Raw genomic sequence first — 25,702 nt, forward strand, 5'->3', positions numbered from 1 at the left:
ACGTTTAATGTGAATAAATGTGTGGTTATCCATTTTGGGAGTAAGAACAGGAAGGCAGATTATTATCTGAACGGTGTAGAGTTGGGTAAGGGAGAAACACAAAGAGATCTAGGAGTCCTTGTTCATCAGTCACTGAAGGTGAATGAGCAAGTGCAGCAGGCAGTGAAGAAGGCTAATGGAATGTTGGCCTTTATTACAAAGGGATTTGAGTACAAGAGCAAGGAAATCCTCTTGCATTTGTACAGAGCCCTGGTGAGGCCACACCTGGAGTATTGTGTACAGTTTTGGTCTCCAGGGTTAAGGAAGGACATCCTGGCTGTAGAGGAAGTGCAGCGTAGATTCACGAGGTTAATTCCTGGGATGTCGGGACTGTCTTACGCAGAGAGGTTAGAGAGACTGGGCTTGTACACGCTGGAATTAAGGAGATTGAGAGGGGATCTGATTGAAACATATTAAGATTATTAAGGGATTGGACAAGATAGAGGCAGGAAATATGTTCCAGATGCTGGGAGAGTCTAGTACCAGAGAGCATGGTTTGAGAATAAGGATTAGGTCATTTAGGACAGAGTTAAGGAAAAACTTCTTCTCCCAGAGAGTTGTGGGGGTCTGGAATGCACTGCCTCGGAAGGTAGTGGAGGCCAATTCTCTGGATGCTTTCAAGAAGGAGCTAGATAGGTATCTTATGGATAGGGGAATCAAGGGATATAGGGCAAGGCAGGAACCGGGTATTGATAGTAGTTGATCAGCCATGATCTCAAAATGGCGGTGCAGGCTCGAAGGGCCAAATGGTCTACTTCTGCACCTATTGTCTATTGTCTAAATCCTGATTAACAGGGATCAAGTAATAAAAATCAAGGCTGAGCCTGCTGCGTGGATTCTCTACATGGACATCAGAAGTAGGAATCACATCTAATTTCCCACTCTAATAAAATCTACACAAGCTGAATAACATTGGAAATTTGTTTAACTGTATTTTTGTTCAACAGATCACTGACTCAAATAATTTACTGGACAAGTTCTTCAAGGTATCTAAGCTTACAAATAGTTCACATAACCAGTATTAAATTACATTAAATTTTATCAAAATTATTGCATAGCCATTAATAATTGCATGTTGGACTTAACCAAGGGTTCTGCAACATTAAAAAAATATATATTCTAACCATCAGAATAGTTCAGCAACAGTGATTATAGATTATCAGTTTTAACTCAAATACAATTTATATTCAAAATATAAAGATATACAAGTAAATAGCTCTAATTCAAGATAGAGTATGTGGAAGAGAATGTGCAGTTACCTGTTGATGGGTGGAAATTCTTATTGTTAAAAATGATGCATGTGCCAATATGTTGATAGTTCATATTATATTTCATACATGGATCAGCGAATTCTCTATCCAATTGATTGGCAAGCTGTTTTTGGCTTCTGAACAGGAACACAATCAGACTTAGTATTTGACAAGATTGAAGAGTCATCCAAGATTAAAAGTTTCAGAACAGAAGGAAAAATATAGCAGTCAATTTTAGTACAAGTATACATTCTTTTAGAGAAAACACAATTTAGGGAAGTAAACCGCTTGAAAACATAATACTGACAGCCAACATTCCATCTCCCAGGGTTCATTAACTACTGTATATCTTTTCTATTTGCTTCTTTTATGTTCATAACTCCATGCATTAAAAAATTAGAAATCACAGATATTTTCTGATTTATTCAATTTACAGGACTCAAGTTTGCCAGCAAGGTCTGTACTCAGGAGAATGATTTTACACAAGTTTAATGAATAGCTCTATATAAAGTTTCAAATCCAAAGTCAATAGACTTTGCTATGCATGAAAATCAAACTAAATGGAAAAGGAGTAGGATTTATGGCCATTTTTTAATGGTTTCAATATTTACACTTGTGCACTCAATTCATTCCTTTCACTTCTGGAACAATAGCATTACAAACTGTAGTACAAACAGGATTTAAGAATTAAGAAACTGCATTTAAAGCCACCATTTAGTATTTCAAACTTCCATAGTTTACTAGTCTGGTCTACTTTTTTACTTTTGAGTTTATTGTGCTTTTTAAATTATCTAATTGTACATTCTATCTAATTGCTCCACATCTTGTACCTTCTCTTTGGTATTATTATATTCAATCCCCTCAATTTCATATTTCTATCAATTGACTATTTGCCATTCTTCTGGCCAATAACCAGACCATTATGAATACAGATTAAAACATTCCTTCATAGTCAAGCAGATGACCAGTGTTTTATCATAAGCACTCTGCATTTGGATTTAATCAGAATGTCAGAGTCAGGTTTATTATCACTGGTAAGTGTTGTGAAATGAGTTGTCTTGGCTCAGCACATCCTTGGGTGTGATGGTTGTTAACCGTTAAGTTATAATAAATAAATAAATAAATAAATAAATAAACAGTGCAAAAGAAGAACAAGGTGGTGCTCATAGACCCTTCAGAATTCTGATGGTGGTGAAGAAGCTGTTCTGAAAACTTATGTGTGAGGGTCTTTAGGTTCTGTACCTTCTCCCCAATGGTTGTAATGAGAAGAGAGCGTGCTATGAAAAATGAAGGAATATGCACTAGGGAATTCTTGCCACTGAGCAAGTTTTACATATAATTTTCAACTGTTCCTTGGATTCCCCAACTTTTAGTTTTAACTACAGCTTAAAAGCATTTTAGATCTTAAAAACTGACATAAACTTTCTAGTACATCTTCCATAAAAGTGATAGTTAAATCTCTTTATATATATCCTATTCAGTATTTTAGATACTTGCATCATTCCCCATTTTTGTTAAGAGATATTACTAACCTTTTAAACAAGAAAAGTTTAATGTATCCATGCTGCTGTAACATTGGACAAGAATTGGAACACTTTTAAACATTCACATTTCATAATCACTGATAATTACAAGTGTTGTAAATCCAGAAGCACCCTTCTTCATGACCCATCACTGTGATCAATTCTTGATCACAGCAGTACTGTACATTTGGAATGCACTGAATTAGATAACATCAACAACAACAAACTCTAGAAACCATTTTAAAATATCCCTAAAACATTTACTAGATCTTCACTTGTAAAGTCTTATGTGGCAGACTGCTTCAACATCACATCTAAAGTTAGGAATCATATCTAAAGTGAATACATGCCCTGCTGACAACTGCATTCATGGCTTTTATAAATGACAGAACTTTGGCCTTCACTGAGCTGCAATGCATCTCTCTTCTGATGCATTAATGTTCCTTACATTTGCTTACTGTTTTCCTAAACATTCTATGATGAAATGTAATGCAGTCCACCTCTTTTTTTTCACTAAACATTTGTCTTGTACTATATTCTGTCCAGTGAGTTGAATCCATTAGTGTTGCCAAAATGATTTATGGAAAAGGAATGCTTTGAAAGATCTGATGGGTTTTCAGTGGTCTAATATTGTAATGAACGTGATCAGTAGGTTGAATGATAGGTGATATTTCCAATTTACACCCTTAATTGAAAACAAGACACGTTGAAAGTGCTTACACTTTTACGAAAGAACTGTTAGAAACCATTTTTAAAAAATTATACTTTTTATAAGAATTGTACTTTTTAACAAATTCACATTTTTCACAGTATGTGGCAGAAAGTGATATAGTAGCTAAGCTAACGGTTTATCACCTGTCTCATTTTTAATTGGCTAAATATTAGCCTATTACCCACATGGTTTAATTGTTTTAATTATGTAGCCTATTAACTAGTTTATTTCTATCTAAGTAATTTCTTATATTATGTACAAAAATGATGGATTTTTCAGAGGTGCCATCTTTATTTCTTTTGTCTTCACATCCATTCACCTCTCAACATTGTTTCTCAGCTGTAAATTTAGTTTGTTTAGTACTTGCATGTTTGTTTGTAGACTACAGTATACTAAACTGAAATGTTGGAATACAGACCACTCATTATTCCTGACTCCCAAAAGAACCTTATGGATCAGAAAATGAAGAGATCCAACAATTTAATAATCCACATGTTATGACTACTTGAAGGAAAAAAAAGATTTCAGAAGGAAGTTTTAAGCATGCAGCTGGGAAGCAAGACATTCCACAATTCCTCAACTGTCTGAGAATAAGTATCTTCAGTACGTCATTTAACAAGAGTCCAAGAGTGAGCGGAGTCTGCATTTAAGTTGTGGTGGATTTTGAGGTTGTACGTCCTGTGTAGGGCTGGTCTAAATTATCCGAAAAATATCTGATATTATAGTCACAATGGAGTTGTGAGTTGTCAAACAAGAGGCCCACAAAAGTTTTCAAATAGAAGTTTTAAGATATTATTTGGTTGTAACCCAATATTATAGTCACAACAGGGTTGTGAGATCTTTGACACCTAAAAGTATAGTGTATTTCTTAAGGAATATATACACCCTATATATGGCCCTCTCAAGTCAAAGTTCATGGATGGTTTGAAACCAGATATTGCCAAAATGGTGAAGCTAACAAAAGTAAATTGGAGTGAAACTGCTGTTTCCAACAGTCAGCTGGAACAAGCTGCCAAACAAGTGGAGCAGGATATCGACGGCCAAATAAGATCAGTACAGACCGGTCAACAGTTTTCACCAGGTAACCAATAAAACAAGTGGAATGGATACGCATATTATGGGATAGAAGAGGACATTGGGGTTCTCAACAGGTTTCTGGGGCTTGGAGTGGTCCATCAGAAGGAGGATACACCTTGATTCCAGGCAAGTGGGCCCTTATCAAGAAACTCCATTAAGAAAGCCTTGGGAGCTCCATGTGAATGTCCTTAACAAGTACTGTTAATTACTAATTTAACAGTTAAGGTAGAAGGTAAAATTAATTGGATACACACCAGGCACTGCAAGCGAGCTAAAGTGACTCCAGATTAAGATAAGTACCATGCGAAGATTTCAAACACAAATATTATTCGACTTAACATAATCTATATTCTTTGTGTTTGCTTAAAAGCGATTACTCTGTAACGTAGATATTTTAAGTTTTTCCACCTCTGAATTTTCAGTCATGATCCTGCCAGGTTCCCTTACAGAATCAAAAGGGAAGACATTGGAAACTACTGTATTTTTTTAAATAATACGTTTTATAACATTTATACTTTTTAAAAAACAAATGTAATTTCCACAGTATGTGGTGGTTCATCCCCACTCACTAGCCCAAAGTAATATAGCAGCTAAACTTCATCAACTTTCTCATTGGCTGATGTAATTGGATTAAGCATGTAGCCTATTAACTAGTTTATTTCCATCTAAGGAATTTCTCATCTATAAAGTGATGGATTTTTTCCAGAGGCACCATCTTTATTCCTTTAGTCTTCACATCCATTTACCTCTCAGGATTGTTTCTCAGCTCTTTATTTAGTTTGCTTTGTATTTACATGTATGTTTGTACTCTAAAGCAAATCTTGGAATTAAGACCGCAGTCATTCCTGACTCCCAGAAGAACCCCAAGGATCAGACAGTAACAGAGATCCAACAGAATGTAGAACAGTACAGCACAGACACCAGCCCTTTGGCGCATAATGTCTGTGTTGACCACAATACCAAATTAAACAGTCTCTGCACATGGTCTATCTCTCTCCATTCTGTTTGTTCATGTGCCTAGAATTTAAACATTGCCATTGCACTTGCTTACTCCATCACCCCTGGTGGCATATTCCAGTTACCTATCACTGAGCAGATAAAAAACATACCTTGTAACTCTTAAATTTTGCCCCCCTCATCTTAAAGATACTTCTCTAGTATTTGAGCTTGCCACCATGGGGAAAAACATGACCACTTAACCTTTATAGCCCTCTCAGCTGCTGAAACTCCAAAGAAAACAATCCAAGGTCATTAACATGACACAATAGCAATTTCACTCCAGAGATCCTGCCCAACCAGAGCAGTATTTCCAATATTTTCTCCTTTTATTGCAATTTTCAAAGAACAACTTCAGATTACAAATTCCATCTGGCTGAGACACTTCATCAGAATTTATCATTTCCCTCCAAAGCAAGGTTCCCTCCAAGCCAATACTGACCATGTTGTTTCTGAACATTTTTCCGTAACAACTTTAATAAAGCCCATCATTGCAAAATGGACATTACACATTAGTGCACTGAATTATAAAGTAGTGTCTTTAAACTCAGTATAATGCATTATGTCATTTTCCCGGGAACTTTGCCAGATTATTTTAAAATTTATCAGAGATTTGACGACAGCCTGAAATGCCTAAATGAAATTCACGTTCTAAAACAGTACTGTCCATTTGTTAGTAAAAGGAAAACCAACTGTGTTAGCAATCTATTTCAGAATGTACTACTCAACAGCTGACATGTCTGTACATGCAAAAGTTTTGACAAGTTCAGAATGTTCCACATTTCTAGTCTCAGCTCCTAGATCTGCAATGAAACACGGGTGTAATATTTGTCTTATTATTTTTTGCTTGTGATGCCAGTTTGAATGAAGCATTATGTTTTACATTATAATTGTGATCCAATTTAAAATCAAAATGTACACGCCATGAATATCATGCATCACCACAAATCAAGTTGTGTAATAAATTTGTTTCTATAAATATCTTTCCTCTTGCTTAATCACTATCCTACTTAGCAGCTTTTTGTGCCAACTGGTGAATGTGTTCAAAGACACTTTCAATCTCTTATTGCTACAGCTGAAAGTTCCCACCTGCTTCAGAAGAACAACAATCATACTAGTGCCTATGAAGAGCAGGGTGAGCTGCCTCAACGACCATCATCCAGTAGCACTCACATCTACAGCAATGAAGTGCATTGAAAGGTTGATTATGGGTAGAATTACATCAAGGACCTGGACCCACTACAATTTGCCTATTGCCACCATTGGTCTGCAGCAGATGCAATCTCATTGACTCTTCACCCATCAATACTAATACCTCTATCAAGATGCTGATTATTGACTACAGCTCAGCATTTAACACAATCACCTACAGTTCTGATCAAAAAGCTCCAGAATTTGGGCCCCTGTACCTTCCTCTGCAAATGAATTTTCCATTTCCTAACCAGAAGACCACAATCTGTGTGAATCAGAAATAGCATAGCGACCTCACTGGCATCAACAATGACGCAACCCTCTAAACCCTACAACAAGGTAGTGGTCCTCCTGGAGGATCAAATGCCATCTATAAATTTGCTGACAACACAACTATTGTAGGCAGAATTTTAGATGATGACAAGATGACATACAGGAGTGAGATATATCAATAAAGTGTGTGGTGTCGCATCAACAACCTTGCGTTCACCATCAGTAAGATCAAAGAATGGATTGTAGACTTCAAAAAAAGGTCTTCATAGAGGGATCAGAAAATGAAAGAGTGAGCAATTTCAAGTTTCTTGATGTCAACATTTGAGGATTTATCCTGAGCCAAACATAATAATGCAGCTACAAAGGCAGCATAACAGTAGCTATATTACATTAGTTTGAGGAGATTTGTTATGTCACCAAAGACACTCACAAATTTCTACAGAGCATTCTATGGAGAGCATTCTAACTGGTTGCATCACCGTCTGGGGTGGGGAAGAGGTCTACTGTGCAGGATCGAAGTGAGATGCAGAGTTGTGAATTTAGTTAGCTCATTCAAGGGCACAAGCCTCTGCAGTATCCAGGACATCCTCAAAGAGTGATGCCTCAAAAAGGTGGAATTCATCATTAAGGACATGCCCTGCTCTCATTGCTACCAACAGGAAAGAGATATAGGAGCTTGAAGGCACACAGTCAGTGATTCAGGAACAGCCTCATCCCCTTTGTCATCAGATTTCTGAATGGACATTGAAACCATCCACACTACCTCACTACTTTTTAAAAATTTTTGCACTGTTTAACTTAACTATTTTATACTTACTGTAATTCATGTTTTTTTCTCTATTATGTATTGCATTGTACTGATGCTGCAAAGACGACAAATTTCACAACATATGCCGGTGATATTAAATAAGTGGATTCTTTGAAAGCTTCCAAGCTGTGACAAATGAAAGCTTACAGGATTCTGTGCTTGGGTCCCATCTCTTCATGAACTATATTACCAATTTAGACCAAGGTACAAAATGTTGTATTTTCTGATTTGATGATAACACTGAAGTAGGCAGAATTGTGAACACTATGGAAGAGGGAAAAAGGTTCTAAAGGAAATGGACAAGACTAGTTTTTATTTTATTTACTTAGAGATACAGTGTGGAATGGACCCTTCCAGCCCAACAAGCAGCCCACCTATTTAACACTAATCACAATAGCCAATTAACCTACTAGCTGGTATGTCTTTGGACTGTGGGTGGAAACCACAGCACCCAAAGAAAAACACATGGTCGCAGGGAAAATGCACAAATTCCTTACAGACAGTGCCAGAAATGACTCCAAAATCCGCATCCTAAGCTATAATAGCATTGTGCTCACTGCTACACTACGTGGCGCACCGCGAATGAGAGCATGCATGTTTGAATACGTATAACATTATATTTGAGCAGTGAGAGATGAGAGTGCTGATATTCAAAAACTTTAATACAAATCACTAAAGACAAACATGAAAGAGCAATGACCAAATACATTAAAAAATAATGTTATCAACTTTTATTATAAGATGCTTTTAATATGGTGATAAAGAAACAGAGAGCTCTTGGAACTTAATATGCAGAATAGTATCTATAGTTATGATCTCCTTGCCTTAGAAAGGATGTACATGTCATGAACAGAGTACAATGAAGATTCACTATACTGGTTCCAGTGATGTCATAGGAAGAAAATTTGAATGGACTGGACAGTATTCAAGAGCTCAGAAGAATGAGAGAAAAATGTCAAACTTTCAAAAACTTTTTAAGAGCTTCAAAGACCAGATGCAGATAAAATGTTTCCCTGACTGGAGGATCTTGTGTCAGGAAAAATTGTTTGAAAATGTGGGGCAAGACCTAGACAAGGAGAAATTTCCTTGGACGGTGATGAATCATTGGAATGCTCTATTTCACAAGCAACTTCCCACTCATTAGGTCCATTTAAAACTGAGATCAAAAGACCCAAAATCTGAGTAAATGAGTAGCAGAAATAGCATTGGAAAGTGGTCTGAGGTAGTAAATTGTAGAGCAGCCTAAAGGGTCACTTGCTTTACTCATTTCTAGTTATTATGATTTTCTAATATTATTTAAAGTGCGCAGAGTGGTATAATATAGTCAATATAGTTTTTCCTTTTTCAATTCCCATATATTGGTATATAGTAGTTCACTGTTCCAAATCAGAGGTCTGCTGAGAAATACCTAAATCTGGGATCTAGGATGAAGTGAGCAGACAGTGAGATCCTGGAAGTGGTTAAGAAAGAAGCCAGGGATCATCAAAATAAAAGCTACATCTTCTAACCAATAGCAGTAGAGACCTGATTAATCCTCAATAACGGTCACAGAATGATAATAATTAGCAAAAGGAACCAAGTGATTAAGATCTGGAAAGGATTCAATAACTTTCAAAAGGTAACTGAATGAGTAAAAAGGAAGAAAAAGCTGTAAAACAAGGAACTATATGAGTAGTACTAGAAAAAACTGCACCCATACACTTTACCTATGCCCCTCAATTTTATATGCCTCTATAAGATTACATCTCACCTCCTACACTCCAAGGCAAAAGTCCTAGGTTCACCAGTCTCTTCTTTAACTCAACCCCTCCAGTCACAATAATGTCCTCGGAAATTTTTCCTGCATTGTTTCCAGCTTAATAACTTATTTACTATAAACTGGGCACTGTACTCCAAATGTGATGACCAAGTGAGTAACTTATACAGATGCAACATTACACCTAACTTCTATACTCAATGCTGTGTGTTTGCGTGTGGCCAAGTGGTTAAGGCATTCATCTATTGATCTGAAGGTCTCTAGTTCGAGCCTTGGCTGAGGCTGTGTGTGTGTCCTTGAACAAGGCACTTAACCACACATTGCTCTGTGACGACACAGTTTTTAAATCACCAGCCATGTCCAGCTGTATCTGTACTCCTAGATCTGATGTCCTTTTTGTTCAAAGCCTATGACAACAGTAAAATGCCATTAGGGTCATCCTGGGGAAGTCTGTTAGGAGTTGCCCAAGGTCTAGTTAATGCTTGCACAACAACCATGGCAAAAGGCATTCAGGACTGATTCACACATTCACAAAAATAATTGCAGCCGCAAAGGCTGAATTATGAGTGGGTGTGAACAAATTTAAGTACAAGTATAATATATTTTGTAAATTTGGTCTTTTGCAATGTATTGGTTTGCACATAGTTCATGGGAAAAGGCAAGAAATCGAATTGCACGCCTGTCTAATGTTAAAGTAGATTAGCATAAATTATGAATACAGTAGATTTTGATTAATTGGGGCAGTCACTTACTTGGGACAATTCTTCAAGAACAAAAACTAATCAAGAAAATAGCCAGGATTCCTTTCATTTATTTGGGACACGATGCTGCTGAATTGGGACAGGAGACTGTGCTGAACTGTTTCTAACTAGCATTAGTCCCGTGCATTTGTGTGGCTGTATACATGTGGTGTGCTTAGAGCAAAGTTTTTAAATAATGTCAGTTGTGTGTGCTTCTGTTATGAATCCATTTAGGCTGACAGATGTCAATTCAAAAAGCAGTGGTTTTTGAAGTCCAAAGTTTAACCTTCTATAGGCAGTACAGTTTGTTGTTGATAGTTGGTGAGAAATAAGCAATAAGCCAAGTCAGAACTGTTTTGCTCAATGAGGTTTCAAACATTCAGGCTTAGTTGCCAGAAATGGCCAGGAGTGAAAATGAAACAATTTTATTTTCCCTCAAGGTCAACAAAAGCTAGACTGATTTCAGCCAGGGTGTGTTGATATGGTACACAAGCTCCTGGTGCTAAGCTCAAGGGGGTGAGAGTTTCAAGTCCAAAGGAGTGAACAGCCCAAGCAGTCTGTCCTGATGCAACCATGTTAACCCACGACCAAGGAAGCTCTTCAGTGCCTTCTTAGGAGGTGAAAGAAATTTGGTACGTCGTCTTTGATCCTGGCCAGTTTTCATTGTTGGACTATAGAAAGCATCCTATGGATGCATTGTCTTGGTACGGTAACCACTCTGCCCATGACACAAGAAACTGCAGATAGCTTTGCTGAGTTGTGTCCACACAGGAAATCAGCCACCTTCCATGGATCCTATCTACACTTATTATTGCCAGGATAAAGCAGACAAAGATAATCAAAGATCCCATCTGCCTGGACATTCTCTCTTCTACCCAGTGCCACTGGGCTGAAGATACAAAAGCCTGACAACAGTTACTGCCAGGCTCATGAATAGTTTCTATTCTGCTGTCCTAAGACCATTGAATGGCTCCCTAGTACAATAAGTTGTACTCTTGACCTCACAATCTACTTCATTATGATCTTGCACTTCATACTTTACCTGCATTGAACTTTGTCAGTAGATTTTACACTTCATTCTTTTACACTTTATACACTGTTACTGTTTTGCCTTGTCCTACTTTAATGCAATGTTGTAATGAATTGATCTGTATGAACAGCATGCAAGAGAAGATTATCACCATCTTAGTACATGACAATAAATCGATTTCCCACACATTCATATTATTCAGATTACAAGGATTACATTGGATTAATTGAAATAAAAAGCAAATGTAAAAGCTACAAATTGTAAAAGAACTCAATGAGAACAACACAACATATATTTTGTGAAAAAAAACAAATCCATCTCACCCTTCACTGATTGTGATGGACTTTGCATCTGGAACATCACCTTCAGAAATCGCTTGTTCATCAGCCATTGCTTCTGCTGGCAAATAAAACATGATGTTACTTCATATTCAAAAAAATATTGAGCATCCTGAAGTCAACAGGAAAATAACCACAAGAAGCACTTGCATAGAGATAATAGAACATATTCAAAATAAAACCCTAGAAAGCAGAAGTCAAAGTTAGGGGAGGTAACAAGACTTGATCAAAAATACAAAGGCCTTAAAACATCTGTCCTGGTGGATAAACAACCCTGGCACATAAACAATGTGGAAAAATGAGAGGAACAGAATACGCAGTCTGATGAACAAACTTTAAATTGGGGAAAGTTAACTCAGAAAGACGAATAATCCACTAAATCCAGTCACAATCTAAGACCATGCCCCAAACCTCAGATAAGGCAACAAACTCGCTCACATACTTGACCCATTGTGTTCCCAACTTGGCTCCAGCTGCAAAGCAACCAGATTACAACATGTCAATACAGATATCAAATGCAAGCCTTCTCATGGCAAAGAAAGGGCCGCAAAGGGATGTCACGTCAAACTGAGTTTATTGGCATGTGCACAAGTATGGTGAAGTAGAGACAATTAACTACTTGCAACAACATGACAGACATAGGTTCAGACATCACAAAATAATTTATACCATACAGTGGAAAAACTGTACAAAAGACCTTAGTGCAAAACAAAACAGACAATTAAAGACAAAGACATGGAGTGCAAGAGGTGGTCTGTAGTTGCTGAGATTGTACAGATGAGTTCAAGAAACTGATGGTTGTAGGAAGGTAGCTGTACCTAAACCTTTATATGAATCTTTAAGTGTCTGTATGTCCTATCTGACAGTAGCAACAAGTAATGGACATAACCCTGATAGTGAGGATAGAACACAGAAAACCTACAGCACAATACAGGCCCTTTGGCCCATAATGCTGTGTCGGCCATGTACTTACTTTAGAAATTACCTAGGGCTACCCATAGTCCTCTATTGTTCTAAGCTCCATGTACCTATCCAGGAATCTCCTAAAAGACCCTATCATATCTGCCTCCAGCATTGTCACTGGCAGCCTATTTCATGCACTCACCACTCACTGCATAAAAAAACTTACCCCTGACATCTCCTCTGTACCTACTTCCAAGCACCTTAAAACTATTAGCCATTTCAGCCCTGGGAATAATCCTCAGACTATCCACACGATCAATACTTCTCATCATCGTATACACCTCTATCAGGTCACCTCTCATCTTCTGTCACTCCAAGAAGAAAAGGCCAAGTTCACTCAACCTATTCTCATAAGGCATGCTCCCCAATCCAAGTAACATCCTTGTAAATCTCCTCTGCACCCTTTCTATGGTTTCCACATCCTTCCTGTAGACAGGTGACCAGAATTGAGCACAGTACTCCAAGTGGGGTCTGACCAGGATCCTATAGAGCTGTAACATTACCTCTCGGCTCTTAAACTCAAACTCACAGTTGATGATCCTTAAAGTTAGATGCCTATAGATGCAGTCAATGGTGAGGAAGGTTCTGCCCACAATTCTCTGCATCTCAATAAGCTCTTAAGAAATTAGTGATACTGGTGTGCCTTCTTTAAGATTGCATCAATGTGCTGGGCCCAGGAGAGGTCATGTGGAATGTTAACACTCAGACATTTGAAGCTGCTTATTCTCACCAAGTCTAATACAAAACAATGAGAACTGATATGTGGTATCCATCCTTCCACTTTTTGAAGTCAACTAAAGTAAGGGTTAATTGTTGATGCTTAGTGAGAGGGCATTATTGGAGCACCACTAAACCAGATAACATACGTCACTTCTGTACCTGATACATCACTACCTATGATTTATCTGACATCATTATTTACAGATAACATTGGAGCTGTGCTTAGCCACACAGTCATAAATGGAAAGAGAGTTGAGTGGGAGCCAAGTATGCAACATTGAGGCGCACCTGTGTTGATCATTGAGGTAATGTTGTTACTGTTCCATTTGACTGAGGTCTGCTGTTAGTGCTACTGGATGGTAGCCATTGAGGCATTTCACTCTGTTCTTCTTGGACACTGGTTCTACAGAAGCCCTTTTGAAGTAAGTGAGAATCTCAGGTACAGGAGACGTTGAAATGTCCTTGAATATGCCAGTCAGTCTGCATACACCTTCAGCACTCTGCCAGAGTACTTTTTCTGGGTTGAAACATGCCCTGACATCAGCCTCAGAGACCAAGATCACAGGGTCATCCAAAGAACTGAGGGTTTAATTATTTATTGAAATATAGGTGGATTAGGCCTTCTGGCCCTTTGAGCCACGCCACCCAGCATCCCTTGATTTAACCCCAGCCTAATCACGGGACAAGTTACAACGTCCAATTAACCTACCAACTTGAAACATGCCCTCATATCAGCCTCACTTAGAGATCATAGGGTCATCCAAGAAAGTGGAGGCCAACCAGTACGTCTTTGGCTGTGGGAGGAAGAAACCCACATGGTCAAGGGGTGAATGTACAAACTCCATACAGACAGCAGCGGGGATTGAACATGGGTTGCTGATACTGTAAAGAGTTATGCTAACCACTATGTTACCGAGCCACCCTAGCAGTGCCCAGGTGTGTCATTATTCTACCTTTCAAAGTGCATGCAAAAAGCAATCAGTTCATTCAGAAGTAATGCATTTTTGCCCTTATACACACACCAGTATACTGCCCTTACCACCTGTTTTAGTTTTTTGGGAAGTGATGGCAAGCAAGCCCTGCCACAACTGTCAAATATCTCAGGTTGCTTCCTTTGTCCACCCAGGAGTCAAAGATCTGGCAGCAGGATGCCTGTTTCAGGAGTCTGATGTTAAGTATGAGCTGTGAACTAGTGCACCAAGATTCTCAGTGCTGGGAAAACTGGTCTGCAGAACACGTGCTAGGAAGCGGAAGCGAGGCGAGCAGGCAGGAGTCCATGCCAGGAAAAAAGCAAACCCTATCCGGCCAGCCCTCCTGTCCATTCTGCTTTCCGACGGACATTAAATTAGACTACATCTGTGGCACCAAAATACTCAGCGGGAGTACAGAAACGTACGGAATCCTGGACGCCGTCATTCAGCTGATTATTTATGTAACAGATTTTCCCCCAAGCTATCAGACTACCAACCTACTGACCTCTGCTGTGCCGATTGTCTTGTTTATTATTTATAACTGTTTATTATTAATACTGTTCTGTGTTACTTAATGCAGTCCTGGGTAGGATGTAGTCTAGTGTAGTTTTTGTGTTGGTTTACATAGTTTAGGTGTAGTTTTTGTATTGTTCATGTAGCACCATGGTCCTGAAAAACATTGTCTCATTTTTACTGTGTACTATACCAGCAGTTACGGTCAAAATGACAATAAAAAGTGACTTGACTTTAGCAAAGGTTTGAGTATACTGTTGTCTTGGTGATGGTCCAAAATTTTGAGTTATCAATGGTGGGCAGACCATTGTTCATTGTTCTCCTATTGACCATGGCCTTTCACTCAGTTTTGAGACCTTAATCTTCAAATACTTTTCATCCAATACACAAGTGTCCCTTAAGGAACTAACACTTACGTATATAATGCAACTAAGTTCAGCAATAATGGTTTAAATAAATTCATCTCAACTGCAAATCATCAAACCTAATGATAAAATATAAATAGAGTTTACCTCACCCAAAAGATGACATCATTTTATCTACCCAGTGTCACTTGGGGAATGACTTCATCAATATTGACGTTACTGACTGAAGACCAATCAATATAGCAGCATTACACAGATTGCATCATACTTCTTAAATGCTTATAGTGCTTTAAGATCTGGGTACATTTTCAAAATGCAGGTCTTCCACATTAATACTTTAAGTTACAGGCAGCAAAAGAATATTTGACTCAGATGGCATTATACAATTTTTCTGCGACAAAGCAAGGATTATGAATGCTGCTTACACGTAGTCAAGAAAATATTTGACTCAGTTGGCATTATACAATTTTTCTCCACATAGCATGGACTGCGCAAGGTACGCATTAGATGATTCCATTGGGATTTTATATTCTATTTCAACAGCAGGTCAACATTTCTGAACACAGGATACACAAGTTACAAAATGCAAACTAATCACAGCAAATCCAAAGCAGGAAATGATTGGTAAAACCAACCAGTCTCATGACTCACCTCGTGATAATCAAACCTCAAGTTCAAACTTCACTGGTTTGCATTAACATCAAATATTAAATACTGAACTGGAAAAATTGCGAGTAAATAGTTGCTTCACTTTAAGGACTGTTTGGGTTCACAACTGCACATTAATTTAACGAGGCAGCACAGTAGAATAGCGGTTAGCACAATGCATTCAGTACCATCGTCAATGGATTCAATTCCCACTTGTTTGTAAGTTTATATGTCTCTCTGTGACCATGTGTGCTTTCTTTAGGCGCTCTGGTTTCCTCTCACAGCCTAAAGACATACCGGTTGGTAACTTAATTGGTCAATTGTACAATATATGACATAAATATATATATTTATATTTGTTTGTTTGTTAATATATATGTTTTACAATGACCAATACACATCTGATGTTCAGATTTGCGGCACATTTATGAATTTCCCTAATTCTCAGTTAGACTTGCCTCTTGTAGCCTAGCCACTCATAGCCATACTCCTTTGCAATCAGCATAGTATCCAAGATCTATATGAACTACTGTACTGAGCCAACTGAGACTGGGGAAGTCAAACAGAATTATTCTGGTAACACAAAAATGTAGGCTGACATTTAAACCAACACCAAAAGAGTGTTTGTTAGAGATGAGATTTTGAAGCAAAATCTCACTTGCCCTCAAAGATGTATGATGTAATCAAGGATAAGTAATATTGCTGTAGTCTGGACATCAGTTATCCTTAGGTCACATCACCAGGCTACATTCTCTTTAATTTTTGATTTACAGCTGCTCTGAGCAGGAAACTGTTACATGGCTTGAAAACTGTATGGCTTGGTATGTTACCTTGATTTCCAGCATCCACAGATTTTCTCTTGTTTGTGGCACTTTAAATGTTTTCTTTTGTAATACACACAAATACCATTCCTGGACTACAGTTCAGCATTCAACAGCATAATTTCCCCCCAGACTTGACAGGAAGCTCAGAGACCACGGCCTGCACCCTGCCTTGTGCAGCTGGATCCTAGACTTCCTGTCAGATCGCTGACTGGTGGTAAGGATGGACTCCCTCACCTCTACCCCTCAATACAGGTGTCCCCCAGGTTTGTGTCCTGAGTCCCCTCCTCTACTCCCTTTACACCCACAACTGTGCTGCCACACACAGCTCCAATCTGCTGAACAAATTCACAGATGACATGACTTTGATCGGTCTTATTTCTAGAAGTGATGAGAGAGCCTACAGAGGAGAGGTTTACACTCTTGACACAGTGATGCCAAAGTCCAAAACCAAAAGAGCTGATTGTGGATTACAGGAGGGATGGAGACAGGCTCACCCCGATCAACATCAATGGGTCTGCAGTTGAGAGGGCGAGTAGTTTCAAGTTCCTTGGTATACATTTCACCAAAGATCTCAACTGGACTGTATACACCGGCTTTGTGGCAAAAAAAAATGCACAACAACATCTCTTCCACCTCAGGCAACTGAAGAAGTTCAGCATGAGCCCCCAAATCCTCAAGACCTTCTACAGGGCCCACTGAGAGTATCCTGACTGGCCGTATCACTTGGTACAGGAACTGCACCAACCTTGATCACTGGGCACTGCACAGACTGGTAGGAAGAGCTCAGCACATCTATGGACGTGTACTTTCTTCCAGTGAGGACATTTACAGCTGAAGGTGCAGAAAGAAGGCTTGGAAGATCATCAGGAACACCAGTCACACCAACCATAAACTGTTACAGCTGCTTCCGTCTGGCATACGGTGCTGCAGCAGTAAAGCCAGGACCAACAGGCTACAGGACAGCTTCTTCCTATAAGCCATTAGACTTATAAGCAAAGATTTTTACTCTCTCACTTTGTGGGATAGATATAAGATTTTTAAAAATCCAAAACTCGCAACACAAGTAAATAATGACAGGCACAACGGGGAAAAATAAAATGTTTTGGCTAAATGGTGTGAACACTCAAGCAGGGTGGCATTTAATTAACATTACGCTTCTGACTTCCATTCTGTGTTTATTGTTACAATTTGTAACAGTGTTTGAAACACTAACAAATTAAATAGATTGAAGCTCTAAAATGTTTTTAAGTAAAGATTGTGATATGCTTAGTTTTTAGAATATTTATAGATTATATGTATTAGCACAACTACAAGGCCATATTAAATTATATCATAGACTTTAAATTATTTTAGCACAATTTCAAAATTATATTAACATTATATAAAAGAAAACTGCAGCTGTGTGGTAACAAAGCTATGTGCATAAGAGCATTTCTGTTACTGGAGGGAACAATGTCACCAGGGTAGAATATTAAAGCATAAATGCTACACAAGCATCCTAGCCACAAATCATTCTTCAATCTTGACATCACCAAAACTAAATCTTGTTCTTAAAGATTCTCAAGGCAAGCTCAAAGAACATCCTCAATTCTGTACAGACATACTGCAGCCCTTCAAAATCAAGTCTTTTAGTTTCTTCCACAGGTGCCTTTCAGCTAACTTAACCACATTTTCCCTCTACTTTAAGTGATTATACTTTCAGTTTCAATCACAAACAAGAGAAAATCTGCAGATGCTGGAAATCCAAGCAAGACATACAAAATGCTGGAGGAACTCAGCAGGCCTGGCAGCATGTATGGAATAGAGTACAGTCGATGTTTTGGACTAAGACCCTTCATCAGGATTGAAGAAAAAAAAGATGAGGGGTCAGAGTAAAGAGGAGAGAGGGGAGGAAGAAACACAAGGCGATAGGTGAAACCGGGAGGGGTGAAAGTAAAGAACTGGAAAGTTGATTGGTGAAAGAGATACAGGGCCGGAGAAGGGGGAATCTGACAGGAGGACAGAGGTCATTGAAAAAGAGGGAGAGAAGCACCACAAGGGGGTGATGGACAGGTGAAGCGATAGGTGACAGAGGGAACTGGAACGGGGAATGGTGGAGGGGGCATTACTGGAAGTTCGAGAAATCGATGTTTCTGTAACGCCTCCAATTGCCATTCTTTAAAGTAATTGGTATCTTAACTTTAGCTTCTTTTCCCTACACATTTACCCTCTTTGCATTTTTGAAACACACTGCCTTTCAATTCTGTTGAACAAGTCTCAACGTGATCAACATTAAATTCCACCAATCAATTTTAGCACAAAATCGCGAATATTTCCGATGTGCGCGGTTCCTCGCTGAACAAGAAATGACATTGTCGGATAAATTGAAACGGATAAATTGAAACAGCTCAATGAAACGCAGATCGGGACTTTTCAAATAAAGGTTTTGCCATGTTACTGACACAGGGAAGCCGAACACACCAACCCACTGGCAATTTTGCAGAGCGCTTTTGAACTCATCGAATTTGGGATACCCAAAATGCTGCTTTAAAATTAAAATTTGCCAACATCCACTTTGTGCTAAACCCCCCCCCCCCCCTAAAGCTCAGTAACACCACGAGGCAACGACATGCTTCTAGAGTAACGTAAGAATGAAATGAAAAGGCTGTCGGTTTAAGGAGGGGAAATGGACAGGCGAACACTGAACGAGCCCGGTTCTGGGGTGACGGCAGTGGGGAAGATATAGACAGCCCGGTTCTGGGGGTGGGGTAATCACTGACGATGGCTTTCGCTGGCGGCTTTGGGGTGGTAATAATGTACTGTGCTCGGCTCGAAGGGGAAAGGAGGGAACGGCAACGCATCTGTGGAGATCGCTGGTTCCACCTGTGCTCAAGTGCCGGGCTGCAGGTAGTCTCGATGCTGCCCGCCCTTACCTCAGAGACCGCGGCACCCAGCGTTCGCAGCCGACTGAAGCGAAGCCCCGGCGCTGGCCGCTGCTGACGTGTGCGCTTTGTGAGCACGTCACCGGCCCCACAGAGAGGGAGGGAGCCATGCTGATTCTCCGTGCGCATGAGCAACCCGTGCCGTTCGTCGCAGGTGTTGTAGTCCAGCGCTTCTTCCTGCCATGAGAAACTGGCGCTGCCTGTGGAGGAATTGGACTACAACTCCCAGCGTTCATCCCGCTCGCGATTTGTTCTTCGCGCCCAGTTGAATCATTTTTAAAACTGGGGTTGGGAAAGCAATGAACTTGTCTAACTGAAAAAAAACTGGTGAGTATTAACTCTGTTTGAAACGCGGATATGTCTTTTATGATTTATCGAACTGTATATTAAGGCAGGATGAAGAGTTTTGTGCTTTTCCCCCATTCTTAAATTTCACTTATTCTGTATTGCTACTTGCTAGTTTAAAATTATTTTACTTTTTTATATTGACAGTAATTCAAACCTAACGTAACTTGTACTTCATACCTTTCACTCGCATTTCCAACTTCTTTGCTACTATCTTAAATTGTGTTTTAAAAAAAGTTGTGGCTTGGAAGTATAAGTTTTCATAAATGGCATAATAAATGAATCGGATCTGATCTGAATTCTTTATATTCCTCTCAGCGTCTCTGTTTTTAATTAAAGATACAATTTCTTTTACACTGTTTTGAGAGAGAATAGATCGCAGCTGGAAGGAGGTAGGTGGCTGGGATTGGGAGTTGGCATTGACTTGTAAAATAAAACTAAATAAAGCTCTAGAAGTGGCAAAGAGCTCCCAAGTCTTGATTGAGGGATATGATAGTCAAACAATTCTTTCCCTGTTTACTGAAGCCTTCGCCTATTGGTACTGGCCTTCTGGAACCATCACCTCCCTTAAATTACTTTTCTGCCAAACATATCCTTCAACTATGAGAAACGGAGAAACAATAGGTCATTTTCTACCCCACCACTGCACTCCAAAATTTAGTAAAGTCATGCCTGATTCTTTTATAGTGTCAGTTTGCTGTACCCTGTGCCCTAATATCAAAAATGTGTAATCTGCCTTAAATATACTGCATGCCTCACCCTCCACAGATCTTGTGGGTAGAAAATACCATGTCCTTTCTCACACACCCTTCTTTCCAACCCCATTTCAGGTACTCCCATTTCCCATCACCCACATTCTCCTCCACTGGGTCTCCTATCACTCTGCCCACAACACCTCCCTTATTTTGGTTCACCTTTACTTATCACACTCCATGATCTGCAGCCCTTTCTCGTCTCCACCTTCCCATCTTCTATCGCTTTCCCTCCTCACCTAATTCCATGTAACAATCACCTCCTCTTCACCTGAATTCAACCAGTGCTTGCCAGCACTCTTCCCCACCTGCTTCCCCTTCATCTCATTATACTGGCCGTCTTCCTGCCACTTTTTCCAGTCCAAATGAGGGGGTATCAACCCAGAACATTAACTTGCCATTTCGCTCCATTGATGCTGCCTGGCCCACTAAGTTCCTCCCACAACGTGTTTGTTGCTACACATTCCAGCATCGACAGTGCCTTCAAGTGATTTTCCCTACATCAAACCTGTCAAACACTATAAAAAACCATGTTTCAATAAGATTATCTCGTCTTTTAAGCTCAGTTAATTCCTCCTCATGGCCAATCCTCTCTCCCCTTCCATTCAATCCCATAAATTCTGTTTTATTCACTATGAGCAATTTTATCCTTCCTTTAGTAGGAAGGCCCTAGGTACAGAGTTGAGTCATATTTCCAGTAGATGTAGGGGAAAGTACTAGAACAGAGGGAGGGATGAGCAGAACAGGGTGTTCTGAAGAGAGTCGTGTTCTTAAAAAGGTGATGCATAGACTCCTCCAGGTCCAGGTTCACTCATTCCCTACATTGATGTATTCAGTCTTGAACTTGTATCCTTTCGGGGAATGAAAAACTAACACAAAGTTTGCCTTCCTTTTTGACTGATTTACCAACATGTTAACTCTAGATGATGTGTGCTCAAGGACATCCACTCTTGCATTAGAAAATTATACAGCAGTATTTTGCTAATTCACTTATCTCTGCTGACAATTTGCCCTGCTGCACTGCTTAGTGTTATGTGATTTAGGAGAGAAATAAGGCCACATAATTCAACTCTCCTTTTCCTCTATCTAATAAGATCGTGCTTGATACACTTTGCATTTCTGTCTCCCTGCAGTGACGTGTCATGTTTATCAAGTATCTAAGTAACTGTGCCTTTAAAATATTCAGAGACCTTGCCTCCACTATACAAGAGAGTTCCAAAAACTCATGACCTTCTGAAAGAAAAATATAACACACCTCTGTCTTAAATGAGCAACCCCTTATTTTTAAACAGTGACCTCTAGTTCTAGATTACCTCACAATTTACCATTCACCCTGTAATGCCTTTCCATATCTAACTGTTTTAATTACATTTCTTTTCATGCAGCTATAAGCTAAACCTGTCAAATAGTTCTTCATAAGCAACCCACCTATTCCAGATATTAGTCTAGAAGACCTTCGCTGAAATGCTTCCAAGACATTTATATCCTTAAATAAAATGACTGGCATCATACAAGGGGTGATTGATAAGTTTGTGGCCTAAGGTAGAAGGAGTCAATTTTAGAAAAGCTAGCACATTTATTTTTCAACATAGTGAAGCAATATATTGTACTGTGATTACTCATTAGCATGAAAAACAACAAATTCCAAAACCGGTGAAATGAAAGTGAAAAATTTGAATAAAGGGAGGAAGAAATGGGAGGAAAATAGAATAAGATTGAGAATTGAAAGGGAGTATAATGCCCTGTCAGATCACTTACTTTTCATCTGGACAGATCAACATACAGTAAGGCTTATATCAACATCCTGGAGAGCAGCATCCATCATCAGGGAACCCACCACCCACCTCATGCTCTCTTCTCACTGCTGCCATTGGGAAGAAGATACAGGAGCCTCAGGACTCACACCACCAGACTCAGCAACAGTTATTGCCCCTCAACCAGCAGGCTCTTGATCCAGTGGAGTAATGTTATTCAACTTCATCTGACCCATCACTGAACTTTTCCTACAACTACTGGATTCACTTTCAAGATTTCAATATTTATTGCTTAACTACTTATTACTATTTTTTCTGTCTTTTGTATTTGTACAGTTTATTGTCTTTTACACATTGGTTGTTTGGCCTGTTGGTTGTGGTCTTTCATTGATTCTTTCTGGAGATCCAAGATCCGTATGCTCCACAACAGCTGGACTAAGTATGTAAATGTAGGAGGGGACTATGTTGAAAAATAAATTTGCTAGGTTTTCTAAAATTGACTTCTTCTAACTTAGGCCACGAACTTATCAATCACCCCTCGTACACAGTATCCCAGATGTGATCTCATAATTGCTCCTTGCAACAGTAGCATAACCTTCCATACATTTGAGAGAATTTTCAAGCTAGTAATAATTTTTTTAGGAGTTTCATTAATGACTGCATGCACTAGGTGTTCCAGTAGTTTAATTATGGGTAGTGTTGGGTTGTTGTTTCGGTATGGCGTGACCCAGGAGGGGCAGGCGTGGGTCTATCCGTTTGGGAGCTGGGGTTGGATCAGTCTCTGTCTGGCATCTCATCCACAGCCGTTCCGACTTGGGGGCTCTGAGTTGGCATCGCAAGCTCCACACAACGTCAGTGTGTTGATCCAGGTCATGGAGGAGTGTGGGGTGATAGAATGATAGGACATGTATGCAATGAGATATAATATGGGCAGCTAAAGAAACTGGACTTGCATGGAGTTCTCAGGAAAAGAACCCTTGTGTAACCTTGTAATGTGGAAGCAGGTTTGCAGGTTTGGTGAGTGAAGATATATAACCATATAACAATTACAGCACAGAAACAGGCCAACTTGGCCCTTCTATTCCGTGCCGAACCTAGTCCCACGGACCTGCACTCAGCCCATAACCCTCCATTCCTTTCCTGTCCGTGTACCTATCCAATTTTACTTTAAAGATGGAAGGCACTGATTACAACTAAGCAATTCAATCAGTTATTTACAAACAGTAAAAGATTCTACCAAACATCTAAGTTTGCCACTCAAGTTACACAAACTCCAAACCTAAATCTGGAGCATACATTCCCAATGGTTCTTCAGCACTGGTCACAACCTCAGTGTGAAACAGACCCTGGGAACAAAGAAAAGACTGAGATTCTCAAGGTGTCTGAAACCAGGCACCAGTGCTTTGGCACACAAGGCAACCGATGGGAAAGAGCTGCTGCATCTTCAAATAGGCCACTCAATGACTGGCATGATGGAAGCAACTTGCAACCAGCAAGTAAACTAACCCCCAAACAGCAAATCTGCCAAAGGTCAGTACTGAGAAAAACATTCTAATATTTTAAAACTTGAGAAAGATGATATTAAGTTTTGCTCCGGTTGCAGTGAGGTTCCTGGAATGATTTTGCATGCTGAAATCATTACAGAGTTTGAAGTAAATTTATTATTAAAGCACATGTATATCACCATATACAACTCTGAAATTTGTTTCCTTGCGCGCATACTCAGTAAATCAAAGAGCCATTATAGAATCAATGAAAGACCACAGCCAACAGGACAGACAAACAAACTATGTGAAAAAGATGATAAACTGTAGAAATACAAAAGAGAGGAAAAATAATAATAAATAGTTAAGCAATAAATATCAAATCATGAGAGCCCTTGAAAGTGAGTCCAGAATTTGTGGGAAAAGTTCAGTGATGGGTCAGATGAAATTGAATAAAGTTACCCCACTTGATCAAGAGCTTGCTGGTTGAGGAGTAATAGCTGTTGCTGAGTCTAGTGGTGTGAGTCCTGAGGTTCATGTGCCTTCTTCCCAATGGCAGCAGCAAGAAGAGAGCATGAGGTGGGTGGTGGGGTCCCTGATGATGGACGCCGTTTTCCAGGATGTTGATATAAGCCTTGCTGTATGTTGATCTGTCTAGATGAAAAATAATTGATCTGACAGGGCTTTATACTCCCTTCCTCTTTCAATTCTCAATCTTATTCTGTTTTCCTCCCATTTCTTCCTCCCTTTATCCAAAATTTTCACTTTCAGTTCACCCTGTTTTTTGAATTTGTTAATAAGTAATGCTAATAAGTAATCACAGTACAGTATATTGCTTCCCAGAGTGAATGTTTCAAATATTAGAAATTATATTTGAGAAATTTTGAAAATACAGAGTTAGTAACAGAAAAAAGGCATTAATACAATGTTTCATATATGTGAAATATTTTAAAGGGATATATATTTGAGTGGTAATTAAATATGCTTCTTGAAGGATATGTTGACAAAGTATGTCAATTTGAAAAGAGAACGAAAAGGATAATGGTTATGATACCATGTTCTTTTAATATCTTTAAATTGTAAGAGCAACTAAATGAATTGTTTTTATTCCTATTAGAATATGAAGAAGAATTGGCAGGAAAGGGTAAAAAATGTTGAACATTTAGCAACCAGCTACCAGAAGCATCCCATCAATCTGGCTTACAAACCCAAACTTTCAAAGCCTTGGCAACCATCATCGATTTGGAAGTTGTTTTATCGTCAGCATCAAGCCTTTAATTTTTCCAAGAGCTGTAAGGCGGTAAAGTAAAATATGTCAATGTATTTAAGTAATGAGTTTTTATACTGTGAATAACAATGGATTTTCAGGAAGGCTTTTCAGTGAGCTTTATAGATAACTTAGAATTTATAGATAATCATTTTTAAGTTTCAAACGTTTATGTTGGATTCGGTGCTTAAAATAAAAAAAAGTGAGACCTACAGTAAACTTTCTCAGCCAAAGCATAGAAATCAAATTTTGAAGCAAGGTCACTTGGCTTGTTTCTGTAATCTTAGCCTATTTATGTTTTTAAAAGCAGTGCAATCATTGAAGATTTTGGTCTTTGCTTCAGATTGTAGGCTACAGTATTCTATTAAATAAGTAGTGCAAAAACAGAAATAAAAAGTAGTATTCATGAGTTCAAGGTCCATTCAGAAATGGCAGAGGGGAA

General features: G+C 39.0%; 2 protein-coding genes across 4 annotated transcripts in view; one reads left to right on the forward strand and one right to left on the reverse strand.

Annotated features, from left to right (window-relative positions):
- Positions 1-19,759, reverse strand: part of LOC132396640 (caspase-3-like) — a 39,335-nt gene extending 19,576 nt beyond the window's left edge. Inside the window, exons 1-3 of one of the 2 annotated variants that reach the window (XM_059974359.1) lie at positions 19,650-19,759; positions 11,719-11,791; positions 1,299-1,426 (exon numbers count right to left, since the gene is read on the reverse strand). In XM_059974359.1, coding sequence (XP_059830342.1) covers positions 1,299-1,426; positions 11,719-11,786 — 196 coding nt within the window. In that variant the 5' untranslated portion in view covers positions 11,787-11,791; positions 19,650-19,759. Of the gene's footprint in view, positions 1-1,298; positions 1,427-11,718; positions 11,795-19,649 lie in introns of both variants that reach the window. The other variant, XM_059974358.1, reaches the window with a different exon arrangement.
- Positions 19,760-19,922: 163 nt separating this feature from the next.
- primpol (primase and polymerase (DNA-directed)) overlaps positions 19,923-25,702 on the forward strand; it is a 37,101-nt gene continuing 31,321 nt past the window's right edge. For both annotated transcript variants that reach the window (XM_059974361.1, XM_059974362.1), the window contains exons 1-2: positions 19,923-19,985; positions 25,111-25,293. In XM_059974361.1, coding sequence (XP_059830344.1) covers positions 25,114-25,293 — 180 coding nt within the window. In that variant the 5' untranslated portion in view covers positions 19,923-19,985; positions 25,111-25,113. The remainder of the gene's footprint in view (positions 19,986-25,110; positions 25,294-25,702) is intronic.

The sequence above is a fragment of the Hypanus sabinus genome, chromosome 7 (assembly GCF_030144855.1).
Source record: "Hypanus sabinus isolate sHypSab1 chromosome 7, sHypSab1.hap1, whole genome shotgun sequence".
NCBI classification, from domain to species: Eukaryota; Metazoa; Chordata; class Chondrichthyes; order Myliobatiformes; family Dasyatidae; genus Hypanus; species Hypanus sabinus.